This window comes from Nanorana parkeri, unplaced genomic scaffold, assembly GCF_000935625.1.
Source record: "Nanorana parkeri isolate BGI_ZX_2015 unplaced genomic scaffold, ASM93562v1 scaffold651, whole genome shotgun sequence".
Lineage (NCBI taxonomy): Eukaryota > Metazoa > Chordata > Amphibia > Anura > Dicroglossidae > Nanorana > Nanorana parkeri.
Window position 1 is genome coordinate 167,156 of NW_017306919.1, and position 13,057 is coordinate 180,212.

At 40.7% G+C, this 13,057-nt stretch overlaps 1 protein-coding gene across 1 annotated transcript in view; it reads right to left on the reverse strand.

Annotated features, from left to right (window-relative positions):
* Positions 1-1,142: 1,142 nt before the first annotated feature.
* SECISBP2 (SECIS binding protein 2) overlaps positions 1,143-13,057 on the reverse strand; it is a 20,336-nt gene continuing 8,421 nt past the window's right edge. Inside the window, exons 6-12 of the mRNA XM_018563304.1 lie at positions 11,931-12,100; positions 10,630-10,795; positions 9,480-9,618; positions 8,821-9,041; positions 4,990-5,144; positions 2,838-3,024; positions 1,143-1,243 (exon numbers count right to left, since the gene is read on the reverse strand). Coding sequence (XP_018418806.1) covers positions 1,143-1,243; positions 2,838-3,024; positions 4,990-5,144; positions 8,821-9,041; positions 9,480-9,618; positions 10,630-10,795; positions 11,931-12,100 — 1,139 coding nt within the window. The remainder of the gene's footprint in view (positions 1,244-2,837; positions 3,025-4,989; positions 5,145-8,820; positions 9,042-9,479; positions 9,619-10,629; positions 10,796-11,930; positions 12,101-13,057) is intronic.

Genomic DNA, 13,057 nt, shown 5'->3' on the forward strand with positions numbered 1-13,057 from the left:
ATCCAGCTATACTAGCCCGGTATCTACCACAAAGAAGCTCGGATTAACCATTTAAAGTGACACTAAACTCAGGAGTTAAATCTTAAAAATACATTCAAGTACCCTAACTATTAACAGAAATGTATCTTTTTTGTGTATCACTCGTCTGTAGATCCTCAAATCATCTCTGAATTGGTGCCGACACTGTCCTTCCTTCTGGAGGGGGGCTACTTCTGTTCCCCATGGTCCCTGTGTGTGTTGTTAAGCAGCCACCGCTTTAAGCTCGCTCCTGTGATGGACTACAATCTCATGTTTAGTTTAATGATTTGTATTGAGATTGTAGTCCATCACAGGAGCGAGCTTAAAGCGGTGGCTGCTTAACAACACACACAGGGACCATGGGGAACAAAAGTGGCCACCCTCCAGAAAGGCGTGTTTTGCGTTATATGTGCGTGCACGTGGGGGGTGGGAGACAAAGTTTTGGGGGTTTTTTTTACACTCAACTTTATTGCTATCACATAGGGGGATAACAAGCCCCCTATGTAATAGCAAATATATGTGACAGGTCCTCTTTATGGAGACATCCAAGGTCTTTGAGACCCCTAATGTCACCTAGGGACCCCAAAGAAGCTGATGAAGCAGAGACCTGGTTCACCAGCTTCTTCTTCTCCCGAGAATGTGTACAGTGACACTGGAAGTGATGTAATACACATCACTTCCGGGTCCAGTGATCGGCGGAGAGATCAGTGGCTGGAAGCCTGCTGACCTCCCTCCAATGCATCAGGGGAGACACGCCGTGTAGGTCCCGGGCACTCACGGTGGACAGCGGCGGCGCACCATATTGAAGCACCAATCGTCTGCTGTTTAAAACGCTACCAAGAACACAGCTGCAGCAGCGGCCGTGTTCTTGGTATAACCACTTCCAGCGGATGACGTACATTTACGTGAACCCGCTGGAAGCGGTTAAGATTGAACTCCTGAGTTTAGTGTCACTTTAACATGGTGGCTTTGAGAATTGTGACTAAGCTGCTCTGTTGATGTCTCTGCCTATAGAATCAGTCACTAATAGCCCAGTTCCGCCCCTCCAGGGTCTGACTTTACTCCCAAAAGCAGCCAGACAAACAATGTCACTCAGATGAATCCACATATTCTTTGTAGCCAAGTCATGATAAATGGAAATTAAACATGTCATTAGTGACAGTCTCTTCAAGGCTCAGGGTGTAAGGATTGTATTGCTCTTCCAGCATCCTCTTCCACACTTTAACTGGAAACACACAAAAAGAAAAAGTTGAAACCTTTGCAGAACACATGATATCCTCTCGTGGGCAACGTACAATTATTTCACATAATATACCTCTTCCACCATGTAAAACGTCTACAAACAACCAGATTGTCCTTGTTTCACACTCACACTCCATGACCAAAGAAATAAAAACTGGAAGGTGCTTTTCTAGGAAGGAATTTGTATTTCATGTCTATATGCCATTTCATTCGCTTTCATAGCTATTGTAAGCTACATACAAAGATACATAGCACAAAAACGGCAATTGGTGAAAGGTTACTTCTCTCCAGGCCTTCACAGAACCCATGACCTAGGAAGTGTTTTCTTGGCACAGCTACTGCCCTTATATTCCAGTACAAGATGAACTCTGTACTCATTCTGAAGGTAACATTACTAGCGGCAGGAAAGTTCTGAACTCAGAACATTGGCTCCATTGTTCTCAGGTGTAGTGATGGTAATGTTTTCAAGGCAGAACATAATAGACTAAAAAACACCTGACATGTGGATATTTCTTTGGGTCCAATAGTTGAAATACACATATAAAAGTAATGTAAAATAAAATCTAGGTCACATCCAGTCTAATTCATTGTGGGTCACATAGTGACGTGTCGTTTTTATCATAACATATATACAGATGACTAACTGTCCTTATATTTCAACTATGCTCCCTCCCTGTAACTTCAATACAAATTAGTAAACTAAACATGAGATCACAGGAGTGAGCTTGGAGCGGTGGCTACTTTACAACACACACAGGGACCATGGGGAACAAAAGTAGCCACCATCCAGAAGGAGGGACAGTGTCAGCACCAATTCAGAGATGATTTAATGATCTACAGCTGAGTGATACACAAATAAGATACATGTGTGTTAATGGTTACGGTACTGGAATGTATTTTTAAGATTTAACTTTCGAGTTTAGTGTCACTTCAAGTACAGAAAAGTGAAGTCACCAGGCTAGCTGTGCTATCTGACATGGTTGTGTATATCTCAGGACTGGATGGACAGAAATACAAATCCTTTGGCACATAAGACACCTCAAATATATGCATTTCAACTGTGTCTTGAAGTGACATTAAACACTCAGATTTTTTAACATAAACCAATACTGTAATGTGTGCCTTACTGTAATCCATGGTTGTTTCTCTTCTCTTTGCTGCTCTTCCTTTTAAATCCTCATGTCTTCTCATGCTTGGGGAAAACTTCCCTTTGCAGCTGAGTGCCTCTTCCTGTAGTGCTGGCTCAGGTTGTGAACCTACACACAGACACCATGTATCCATTCCAGAGACAAGGCAGTCTGCTGCAAAACAGAAGTTCTGCCCAGCATGAGAAGACATGAGGATTTAAAAGGAAGAGCAGCAAAGAGAAGGGAAACAACCATGGATTACAGTAAGGCACACATTACAGTATTGTTTTATGTTACAAAATCTCAGGGTTTAATGTCACTTTAAGCCATTTCCCTGAAGCTTAACAATACAATCAGTAAACTACTAGAATAACGTATTAGGCTACTACAAAAACGCTCACTACTCAGGCGGCTTGGACGGTTACACCTCAAGGTCCTGGCAATACTCACTGTAGTTTGGCTCTTCTGCCTCATCTGCTGCGGACTTTGCAGTCACTTCCATAGGTTGGTGCGGACTATTTTCTAAAACACTTTCCACCTCATCTCCTTCTCCAGTATCTTCTTGCGATGAGCAAACCATGTCCTTATAGGCTTGTCTGGCTTGCATTGTAAGTTCATATAATTTATGGAAGTGATCCTATGAGAAGAAAAAAAAAACAAAACAAAAAAAACATACCCAAAACTATGAAAGTAGAATATCAAATAACGTCAATGTCCACGTAAAAGTCATCCCGCAAGGATTCAAGCATAACAAGCAGGACATTGGGAAAAGCATTGACTTTTGCTGTATCTTGAGAGTGTGTGTGTAAACCACACCATATTCACCCTTCCCTGACCAGAGGTCATGGAAGCCTAGATGCCGAGGCCAAATTCCGCAGCATGTTCATGCATGCATTGGTTAACTGGACTATAACCCTACGACTGATATTTATACCTAAATAGTGTTTATGAATATTACTTATTTTATATGGAAGGACTTTTGTTTAGTATACTTTTCACTGTTTTATTAGAAACCCGGTTTTCATTATAGGCTGGCAAACATTTTTTTTTTACTGTAACTGTATTTGACAATTACATTAATAGGCAGAGGCAGACTGCCATCTTCAGGCTGAGGGCTTGTTCACACCAAACGCAGACCAGATCTGCATGAGTTTCTGCACACGCAGTGCGTTGTGCCGCGTTTTTGATGCGTTCCAGGCCGTTTTTGGTAAAACAAATGTATTTTTTTAGTTTAAAATGGGCTTTTAGTGCGTTCCAGGGCGCTTGCATGCGTTTTTGTGCGTTCCAGAGCAAGTAAAATAGGGCTTGCTGCCCTGGGGGGAAAAAAAGCCTTACATTTTAGGAGATTTATTTGCCAAATATCTTAGTCTATATCTGGGGTTTCACACCTTTCCAATACATACAACAAACATGATGCACATTATCGTTTGTATGTCATCCCTTCAGAGTTGGTAAAATATAACTCTGTATTAAACCATATAATCCTATTGGTTATATACAATAAACTCCATTATCTGGCAATCAAGCAACCGGCCAAAAAATAAATAAATCAAGAACATAATGTCCTCGATTTTATTTTTTGCAGTTAGTTGAAAGACATGGGGAGACAAAAAATTGTTAGCAACTAAATTTATTTAGTTGCTAAGGAATTTCTCTGTTTACACCTTGCTTCAGGCCGGTGGTTAGATTCAGTGGTCGGCAGCAGAATGTAAACAATGGAGAGAAACAGCCAGCCTGCTATTGGCTATTTAAAATTGAAATAGCCGGCTGGCTATTGCACCTGCGGGACCTGAGAAAGAACTCTCTCTCTGCTTAGTGGGAGGGGCTTCAATATATGCTATTGGCTATTGCAATTTGAAATAGCCAATAGCGGGCTGGCTATTGAAACCCATTCACCTGTCAGCTGTGGAAGGTGAATGGGGCTGCGGTGGGAAGCAGGGCACTGCAGGGGGTGGTTGCTTGAGCATTACTATTCACTCTAGAGCAACCAGAAACTACAGCTATCTGGCACCTACCGATCTCATGGGTGCCGGATGACAAAGTTTACGGTCATTTTTCTTTTCATCTCACAAATAACATTTTAGCGGTTACTTTACTACTGTCATTCAGCGAACAGCCCCCAAAATGAAGTCTTTGTTCTACTTTACTCATACACTGTTACTAAGTAAACCAAGTGGCCGTTCCTGACTTGTAGAAAAGCTTGGTCTTGTAATACGTTATTTTTACATACAGTAGGAACACTGAGAACACCGCACAGGTTTTAGGACCTCTCTACAAGCATGATGCAAAGGACACAAATACTGCTACATGGACCATGCTCTGCATTTTGGACTGTGTATGAAATGTCTGAGCAAACAAATGGATTCTATCGTGTGAGGTAACCAATCACTTGTATTGTACAGGAGACTGTAAAACAAAGGAAAGACTAATTGACATTTAAAGACAGAACTATGAAAACAAAACGATCATGTTTGACAAAATGTGCATGTTACAATACAGACTCTTTTGTTTATACATAATAGTTTGACCACATGGGTACATGACGCTGCTCCCTTCAATGGCTACTATTCCGCTAGCAGACAAAAGGTTAGACGTGCCTCACCTGGGCTCCATCATAGCTGAATATCCCGACCACACTAACAGGGACAGCTTTGTTCACACAACGGCCCAGAGCTTTGCGATTGAGTGCAAACACAAAAGGGACATTCTGTTCACAGGCACAGCTAATAATTGTCTGAAGAGTGTCATCCAACCCACCTGCACAAACAACATACATGCAGACACAATCAGCAATTTATAAACGGCAACATTTCTAGACAGACTCTCTCTAATCGGATCCAGTCTCATAAAACCTTTCCACTGTATGATTAAAAGAACAGTGAACCTTTCAGCTTGATAAAATACATTTGTGTATTAAATATTGCTGTGTATTAGATGCTGGAGGCCAAGTCTACCCAAAAGTGTTTTTCAGTTTGGGTGGCTGTAATCAGATGTAAAATAGAACGTTTTATTGAGGGTGGGGTTATAATCTTTGAGACATTTTAGAGTCACAAGAACAGAAAAAAAAAAAAAAAGCATAAAGTACTTGGAAATACCTATTCGAGTGAATATCTGTCACTAATCCCTGATACAAGTTCTAACACTTACCCATGTTATCCAAAACTAGAAGACATTTTGGATTATGTTTCACCTTAAATAAAAACTTTGCTTTGCTCGTGTGCCTTCAGAAATATAGTTTTTCGAAGGTTGAGTTTTCAGACACTGAGGGGGAGAGTTGCGGAGTAGAGAGATAGATTTGAGTGTCATCGGCATAGAGATGGTATTGGAAGCCATGTGAGGTTATTAACTGACCTAGGGAGGAGGTGTAGATAGAGAAGAGAAGGGGTCCAAGGACAGAGCCTTGGGGGACCCCTACAGGAAGAGGAGGGGAAGAGTTAGATTTGTAGGTGACACTAAAGGAGCGCTTAGACAGGTAAGAGGCGAACCATGAGAGAGCAGAGTCTTGGAAGCCACGCAAGTGGAGTTTTTTGAGGAGCAGTGGGTGGTCAACAGTGTCAAAAGCAGCAGAAAGGTCTAATATAATAAACACGTGTAAGCCGTGGTGGCCATTGTTTTTAGTAGTCAGTAAGTCATTACTGAGTTTCAGGAGGGCAGTTTCCGTGCAGTGTTGGGGCAAAAGTTGGATTGTAGGGGGTCAAGGAGGGTATCAGTCAGGTGGTGGCTCAGTTGGTTTTAGATAAGGCATTCTAAGAGTTTGGAGCTGAATGGGAGTAAGGAGATTGGTCTGAGATTGTTGAGGTTGGTGGGGTCCAGTGAGGATTTTTTTGGGTGTTGGAGTGACCAGCGCATGTTTTAGAGGGGAGGGAACGATGCCAGTAGAGAGTGAGAGATTGAAAATGTGAGTAAGAGAGTGTAGGATAGAGTAAGAGGGTGACCGAAGTAGTTGAGAGGGAACAGGGTCCAGGGGGCAAGTGGTGAGGTGGGTGTCAGAAAAGCTTTGTAACCTCCTCTGTGGTGACAGGGTCAAAAAAGGAAAGTAACAAGTGTGATGGAGGGTCCGGTACATTAATAGGGGAAGGCGACTGGACAGGGGAGATCTCTTCCCGAATTGCATCCATCTTATTATTACATGTACATGTAGGATTGGTAAAGTATTATTACTGTGCGTCATTTCTTATTACCACAATATAGTAATATACAAGCATGGCTGCCTCCTGTTAAGATTAACATTATAAATCATAAAATCATCATAGAAATAAGGATCCTACAGTTTATATACAGACGTGGATACATTTTGACATTTTTCTCTGAAATAACTTGAAACTGGATTCCACAGAATATTTTAAGAAATAGAAGAAATGAAAATGGCACGCACAAAAATGGGACCTTTAACCTAACATTTGTGTACAACCTTTAGAGTCAATTACTGAATACAAGCTATTTCTGAAGCTCCTAATGAGATTTCTGCACCTGCCAGCAGGTAGTTTAATCCACTCTTCTTAAGCAAACTACTCCAGCTGTCTCAGGGTTGATGGGTGCCTTCTACAGACTGCATGTTTCAACTTCTATAAATAAGCCTACGGGTGAAACATGTGAGAGATTATAGCTGGTTGGGGGTGTGCAGCGCTGGTATTTGCTGCTTTATTCACTGTTATACTGGATTTGCTGTGAATTTTAATAAAGTCTGAAGTATTGGAATTCTCTGGATAGTGCGGTCTGTTCGTATACTATTACATTCCAAGGTGGAGACGCACCTATTAGACCAGCACCTGGGGAGTCCTGATGGCGGCTAAGGAATTGGCACGGTGAGATTTCCTTTGGCTCTACATGTTTCAATTCTTTCAATAGATGTACGATAGGATTCAGATCACGGTTCATAGAAGGCCACTTCGGAGTAGTCCAGCGTTTTGTTCTTAGCTATTCTCAGAGGCTTTTAGCGGTGTCTTGTGGTGTTGGAAGACCCGTGACCGAGACAGGGTTAGCCGACACTAAGCAGTATGTTTTGCTCCAGAATACCTTGATAGTCTTGAGATTTCATTGTGCCCTGCACAGATTTAAGGCACCCCATGCCAGACACAGCAAAGCATCCCAAAACATAACTAAGCCTCCTCACAGAGGGCATGTTTTATTTTTTTCCTCTATGAACATAGAGCTGATGCCAGCTGTCAAAAAGCTCCAGTTTTGTCCCATCTGTCCAAGAGACATTTTCCCAGAAGCATTATGGGTTGTCGATATGCATTTTAGCCAACCCTTTTCTGCCATTTTATGGATGGTGGTTATGGATGGTGTGATCAGACACTGATGTTCCTTGACTTTGGCGTTCAGCTTGCATCTCTTTGGAAGTTTTCCTTGGTTCTTTGTCTACCATTCTCACTACCCTTTTCTTCAACCTGGGGTCAGTTCCCTTGTGTCCACATCCAGAGAGGTTGGCTACACTCCCATGGACCTTAAGCCTCTTAATATTTGCAACTGTAGTCAAGAACATCAAGCTGCTTGAAGATGGTCTTATAGCTTTTACCTTTGACATGCTGGTCTATAATTTCTGATCAAATCAGAAATTCTCTCCTTTGCTTTCTCTGGTGCATGTTCAATGTGGTGCACACACTGTTACCAAACAGCATTAACAATATTTGGCCATTTAAATAGGCTAGCTGACTAATAACAAGACTGAAGACCTGTGTGGTACGAATTACAAAAAGCGGATAGTTTGAAATATCACTATTATAAAATTATTTATAATCTTTTCTAGGGGTACCAACAAACCTGTCCAGACCAATTTATAACATTTTTGTAGAACAATACTGTATCCCTTTATTTGCTTTACTCTGACATACTTTTCACGAGGAAAGAAAAACTGGATCAATGAGCTGTAAGAGCACCGACAAATTTGTCCACGTCTGTATTAAACATACAAAAAAAGACGCTACTCCTTTTGTATAGGGTGTAAAAAAGTGACGTACAAATGGCTGTAAAAGAGTAAAGATACAATAAATAATAATGATGAGCTGCAAAGGCTTTTAAAGCTTCACCTATGGGCAATTTTGAGTAATGTAGTTTTTCACCATCTCATGGGGGCATGCAATTTTGAGGCTTGACATGTTTGGTATCCGTTTACTTGATACAATCTCATCTTGTATATTTGATCAAGTAATTGGGTAATACATTGTATTTATGTGCATTAACATTAATTTAAACGGTATGTTTACAAAAAATCTGTGTTTCATAAACAATTGCGTTAATATCACGTGACATTAAAAAAAAATTCAAATTCCACCATTTTATTCTACAGGGTCTGTGATTTCACAATATATAGTAATGAAGGGGCGGTGTTAAGAAATCTGCATGCCTAAAATGTGCATTTTAGCATCTGTACAAATAAAATGTGAAGGGGTTTAATGAGTAATTTTCCAAACATCTAACTTTCCACTAGTACCTTTAGACTGGATCTTTTCACAGTTGGGAGAAATGATTACGCACTTCAATTTTTTTAGTTTGAGATGTTTTAACACCTCACGTAATCCCATCACAAGACGTCTTTTTGTCTTCGCTTTAACTGGATCTTTAAGGTACAAGCGATCTTGGAAGCGCACCAGTTCTTTAAGAAGATCTGTCACACAAGTGTCCACTTCTTTACTGAGAACCTGACTACAATACCTGAGAAACAAAAATGGCCATTGTCATTGTACATACCGTACAGATACAGGCACAAACACATAAGATTCATTATTACAATTCAGAAATCCTGAGTGCAAAAACATATTCCACAATCCATAGTCTCCTGCTTCATGTTGTCCTTATTCTACGTCTTCCCTGTCCAATCTGTGTATTTTTCAGGGTCCACTTGGAAAATGGGTGGAACAGAGTTATGGTGTCTGAATGGGGCAGAATTTATCAATTGTGCTCAAGAGGAAAAGTGTAGAGGCATGAAGTTGTAAGCAAGCTATGCGATTAGTGGTTCCAATTTGTTGTATTGCACTTTCCTTTAAAACAAATATTGATGGCATGAGCTAAAAGAAAACACCATCAAATTAAATGAGGTGAGCTTAAAATGTCTTTGATTTAAAATATTATGTACAATTATAATGAACTCACTCTCTAAATCTTCTGCTGTGAATTTTTGGGAGGTTGGTATTCACTTGATTAACAGGAACAACACTGGTGGCATCAGGGAGATTCTTTAAAGATTCATTTGTTGAAGCAGAGCAACCAACCTCCGATTCCATTTTCTCCTCTGAAACAAGAGAGGGGATGGATAATACATGTTATCTGGTAAAACATGACTCCAACTAGAGGCAACATAGTGGCTACCACTCTTTCCTAGCAGCGCTGGCTGGGTGCTGGGTTTGAATCCTACCTGGGACACTGTTTGTATGTTTCTTCCTTCAAATCAAACGCACAATGGGGGGGGGGGGGTTAATTGCATGGTAATGTGGTAGACAAGTTAGACTGATGTGAACGGCTCTATGTACTCTGTAAAAGGTTTGCAGGCATGTTAGACTGATGTGAACGGCTCTATGTACTCTGTAAAAGGTTTGCAGGCATGTTAGACTGATGTGCACGGTTCTATGTACTCTGTAAAAGGTTTGCAGGCATGTTAGACTGATGTGCACGGTTCTATGTACTCTGTAAAAGGTTTGCAGGTCAAGATAAGAGTTTTTATTTAGAAAGAAAAAAAAGCTTTACCCTATAAGAACCAACCAGAATATATGAAAAATATTTCTATCTTCCATACTATAGAGCTTTTATAATATAAAAAAAGACAACTTTAGACTACACTACTGATGTTAAGAGTCCATTCACACTATTGTGTTGCAGCAATGTTTGCTGTGAATGGCACCCCAATGTACCACTGGGGGTGCCATTCATGGGCAATGAACATGTGCTGCTGCTCAGCATAAGGTGCTGCAATACAAAACGTTGTGGGTTGCGTTTCACTGCCATAAATGGTACGGACACTATTTTTGGTGTGTACTGATGCATTTGAAGTAATGAGCTACCTTAAAGCAATGCACAATAACACATGTTCTTTAGCGCACACAAATGATGTAAATGGACCCTTACAGGGAGGCATTGTGAATGACGATGCTACAAGAATATTTCTAGTTGTAGGAAACGGTGGTCTAAACCTTTTCACTGAAATACGATGGCAAATCTGTTGAATGGCAATGTCTGTTAATAGCCCTGGTAATGTGTTAGGAACATTATTTCACCAAGTGTAAGCAGACAATGTAATGTCAGATACCCATATCCTCTGGACTTTCAGAACAAAGAGGCTCTTCAGACACCACGTCCTGGCACTCAACCGTTCCCTCCGCATCATCTAAATGATCTTCCACCACTTTCTGGGCTGCTTCCTGGGGTACAGAACCCTGCAGCTGTTTCCTTTGTTCTCTTTCTTTCAAAATAATCTGAGAAAAAGTAGTATACATTTATCACAAGCCGTTAAGCTTCATGTTATGAGACTATAAACAATAACCTGAGTTTGAAAATTAAGGCTGACCATACACTAAGAATTTTGGCCGATTCCTATGAATTCCTACAGTGGGTGGCCCTGCCCACTCAATCCACTTTTTTTTTGCTCGCTCCGGGTCAAATACTTTCAGCAGAACAGTGAAGGCAGGCATTCAGCTGTAGTCATTGTGCAAGGTAGTCCAACAACGGCGGGCGCTGGCTGTCAGAATACAAACACGCTGTTCAGCGTGTTATATATTTATTTTTTTTGTTCAGTGCACCCAAGTATATGACTGGCTTTCAAATGCCTGTACTCTATATGTATGCATTAGCTCAAACAGCCCTCCACAAAAGGGACAGAACTGGTCACAGTGCAAATGAGGCAATGGGTGTTAACAGTATGAAAAGTCTAAGATATACAACTTCCCTGAAGTCTGTAACTGACTAGAGGTCCACACTACAGCAATAAATACACACAATAATGCCCTGGCACAAGGAGGCCCAGATACCCTTTTCAATAGCGTACTTGAAGTTACAAAGAAGGGGGTGTGCAAACAAAACACAAAGAAAAAGCATGGCAAGCAAATGATTAATGTGCAAACTGGTAGTTTAGGGTCATGTGACTGTACCGTGCTAATTACAGTTTCTCTCAACTCTGTACTCTTTGATCTCACTGTACTATTTGTCAAGCCTACAACATGTACTCGCTACATCCAGGAAGACAGAGGAACCGGACACAGTTGACAGAAGCATGCTGGGACCAGGGCTTTGAAGCTAAATATCAAACCAATCCTCCATGTCATATGAACACTGTACTTGTTTACTTTAACAAAATCGTACTGAGAAATATCTTTATAAAAATATCTGTAAACAACAAAATATCTGACTTTTATTGCATCATGTCTAATGTTATCAGCAATAAAGTGCATCTCAAATTTCTAAATATATATGTATTTCTGAATATGGTTTAGTTGTTTGATACAAATCTAAAATTAATTCATGTATACTGGCCTTTTAGTTAACTAAAAACATTCAAATAATTGTCTGATTTGCATGCAGAGAAGCAATGTAGTACAATTAGTAAATACAAACCTTTTTCAGGGAAGTTGGTTTCTTGGCTTTGGGCACCTCTCGCTGCTTTCCTTTCTTGACCATAGGGGCGCTAGAATCAAGGGGGTTGTGAGGTGCTTGGCCTTGTTTTGTCTGAGGGTTCTTAATTATGTTGTTGGGCTCTCTGGGTAGCACAGGGACACCTCCACCAACTAGAATACAAATATATAATCAAACTCAGAAATTGGTACTCGTTTGGGGAATGGCAGTGCACTTCAATGGAAACAGCTAGAATTAAAGTGACACTAAACTCAGGAGTTAAATCTTAAATGTATTCAAGTATCTTAACTGTTAACAAAAATGTATCTTATTTGTGTATCACTTGGGTGTAGATCCTCAAATCATCTCTGAATCAGTGCTGACAGTGTCCTTCCTTCTGGAGGGTGGCTACTTTTGTTCCCCATGGTGCCTGTGTGTGTTGTAAAGTAGTCATCACTCCAAGCTCACTCCTGTGATAGACTACTAATTTGTATTGAGATTGTAGTCTATCACAGGAGCGAGCTTGGAGCGGTGACTACTTTATAACACACAGGGACCATGGGGAACAAAAGTAGCCACCCTCCAGAAGGAAGGACACTGTCAGCACCAATTCAGAGATGATTTGAGGATGTACAGCCGATTGGATTGATACACAAATAGGGATACATTTCTAATAATAGTTAAAGGCACTTAATTAGCATTTTTGAGATTTAACTCCGGAGTATAGTGTCACTTTAATAATTGAAGAGGTATCTACATACTTTTGACCATACTGGCAAGTGTGATGGTCAGGTGTCCACAAGCTTTTGGCCATATAGTATATGTAACTTAATATTTTAGCAAGGCTTAAAGTAAAATTAAACTCTCAATCTGTTTTTTAAAATAATCAATCCAGATCAAACAAATATACACTACCCCGGAAAGTACTTCTTTACATTTTTGCCCAAACAATTACAGTCATTATGTTTCCAACAGCTACCTCCAATTCTCTCAGTTCTGCTTCCCTGAAGTTCCTGTCCAGTGCAAAAATCACAAGGAACGGCAAAGTCTGCAGTAGCCGCCCATCTACTAGATTGGAGTGGGGAGCAAGAAGGATGGAGGAGACAGGGATGGGGGGGGGGGGGGGGGGG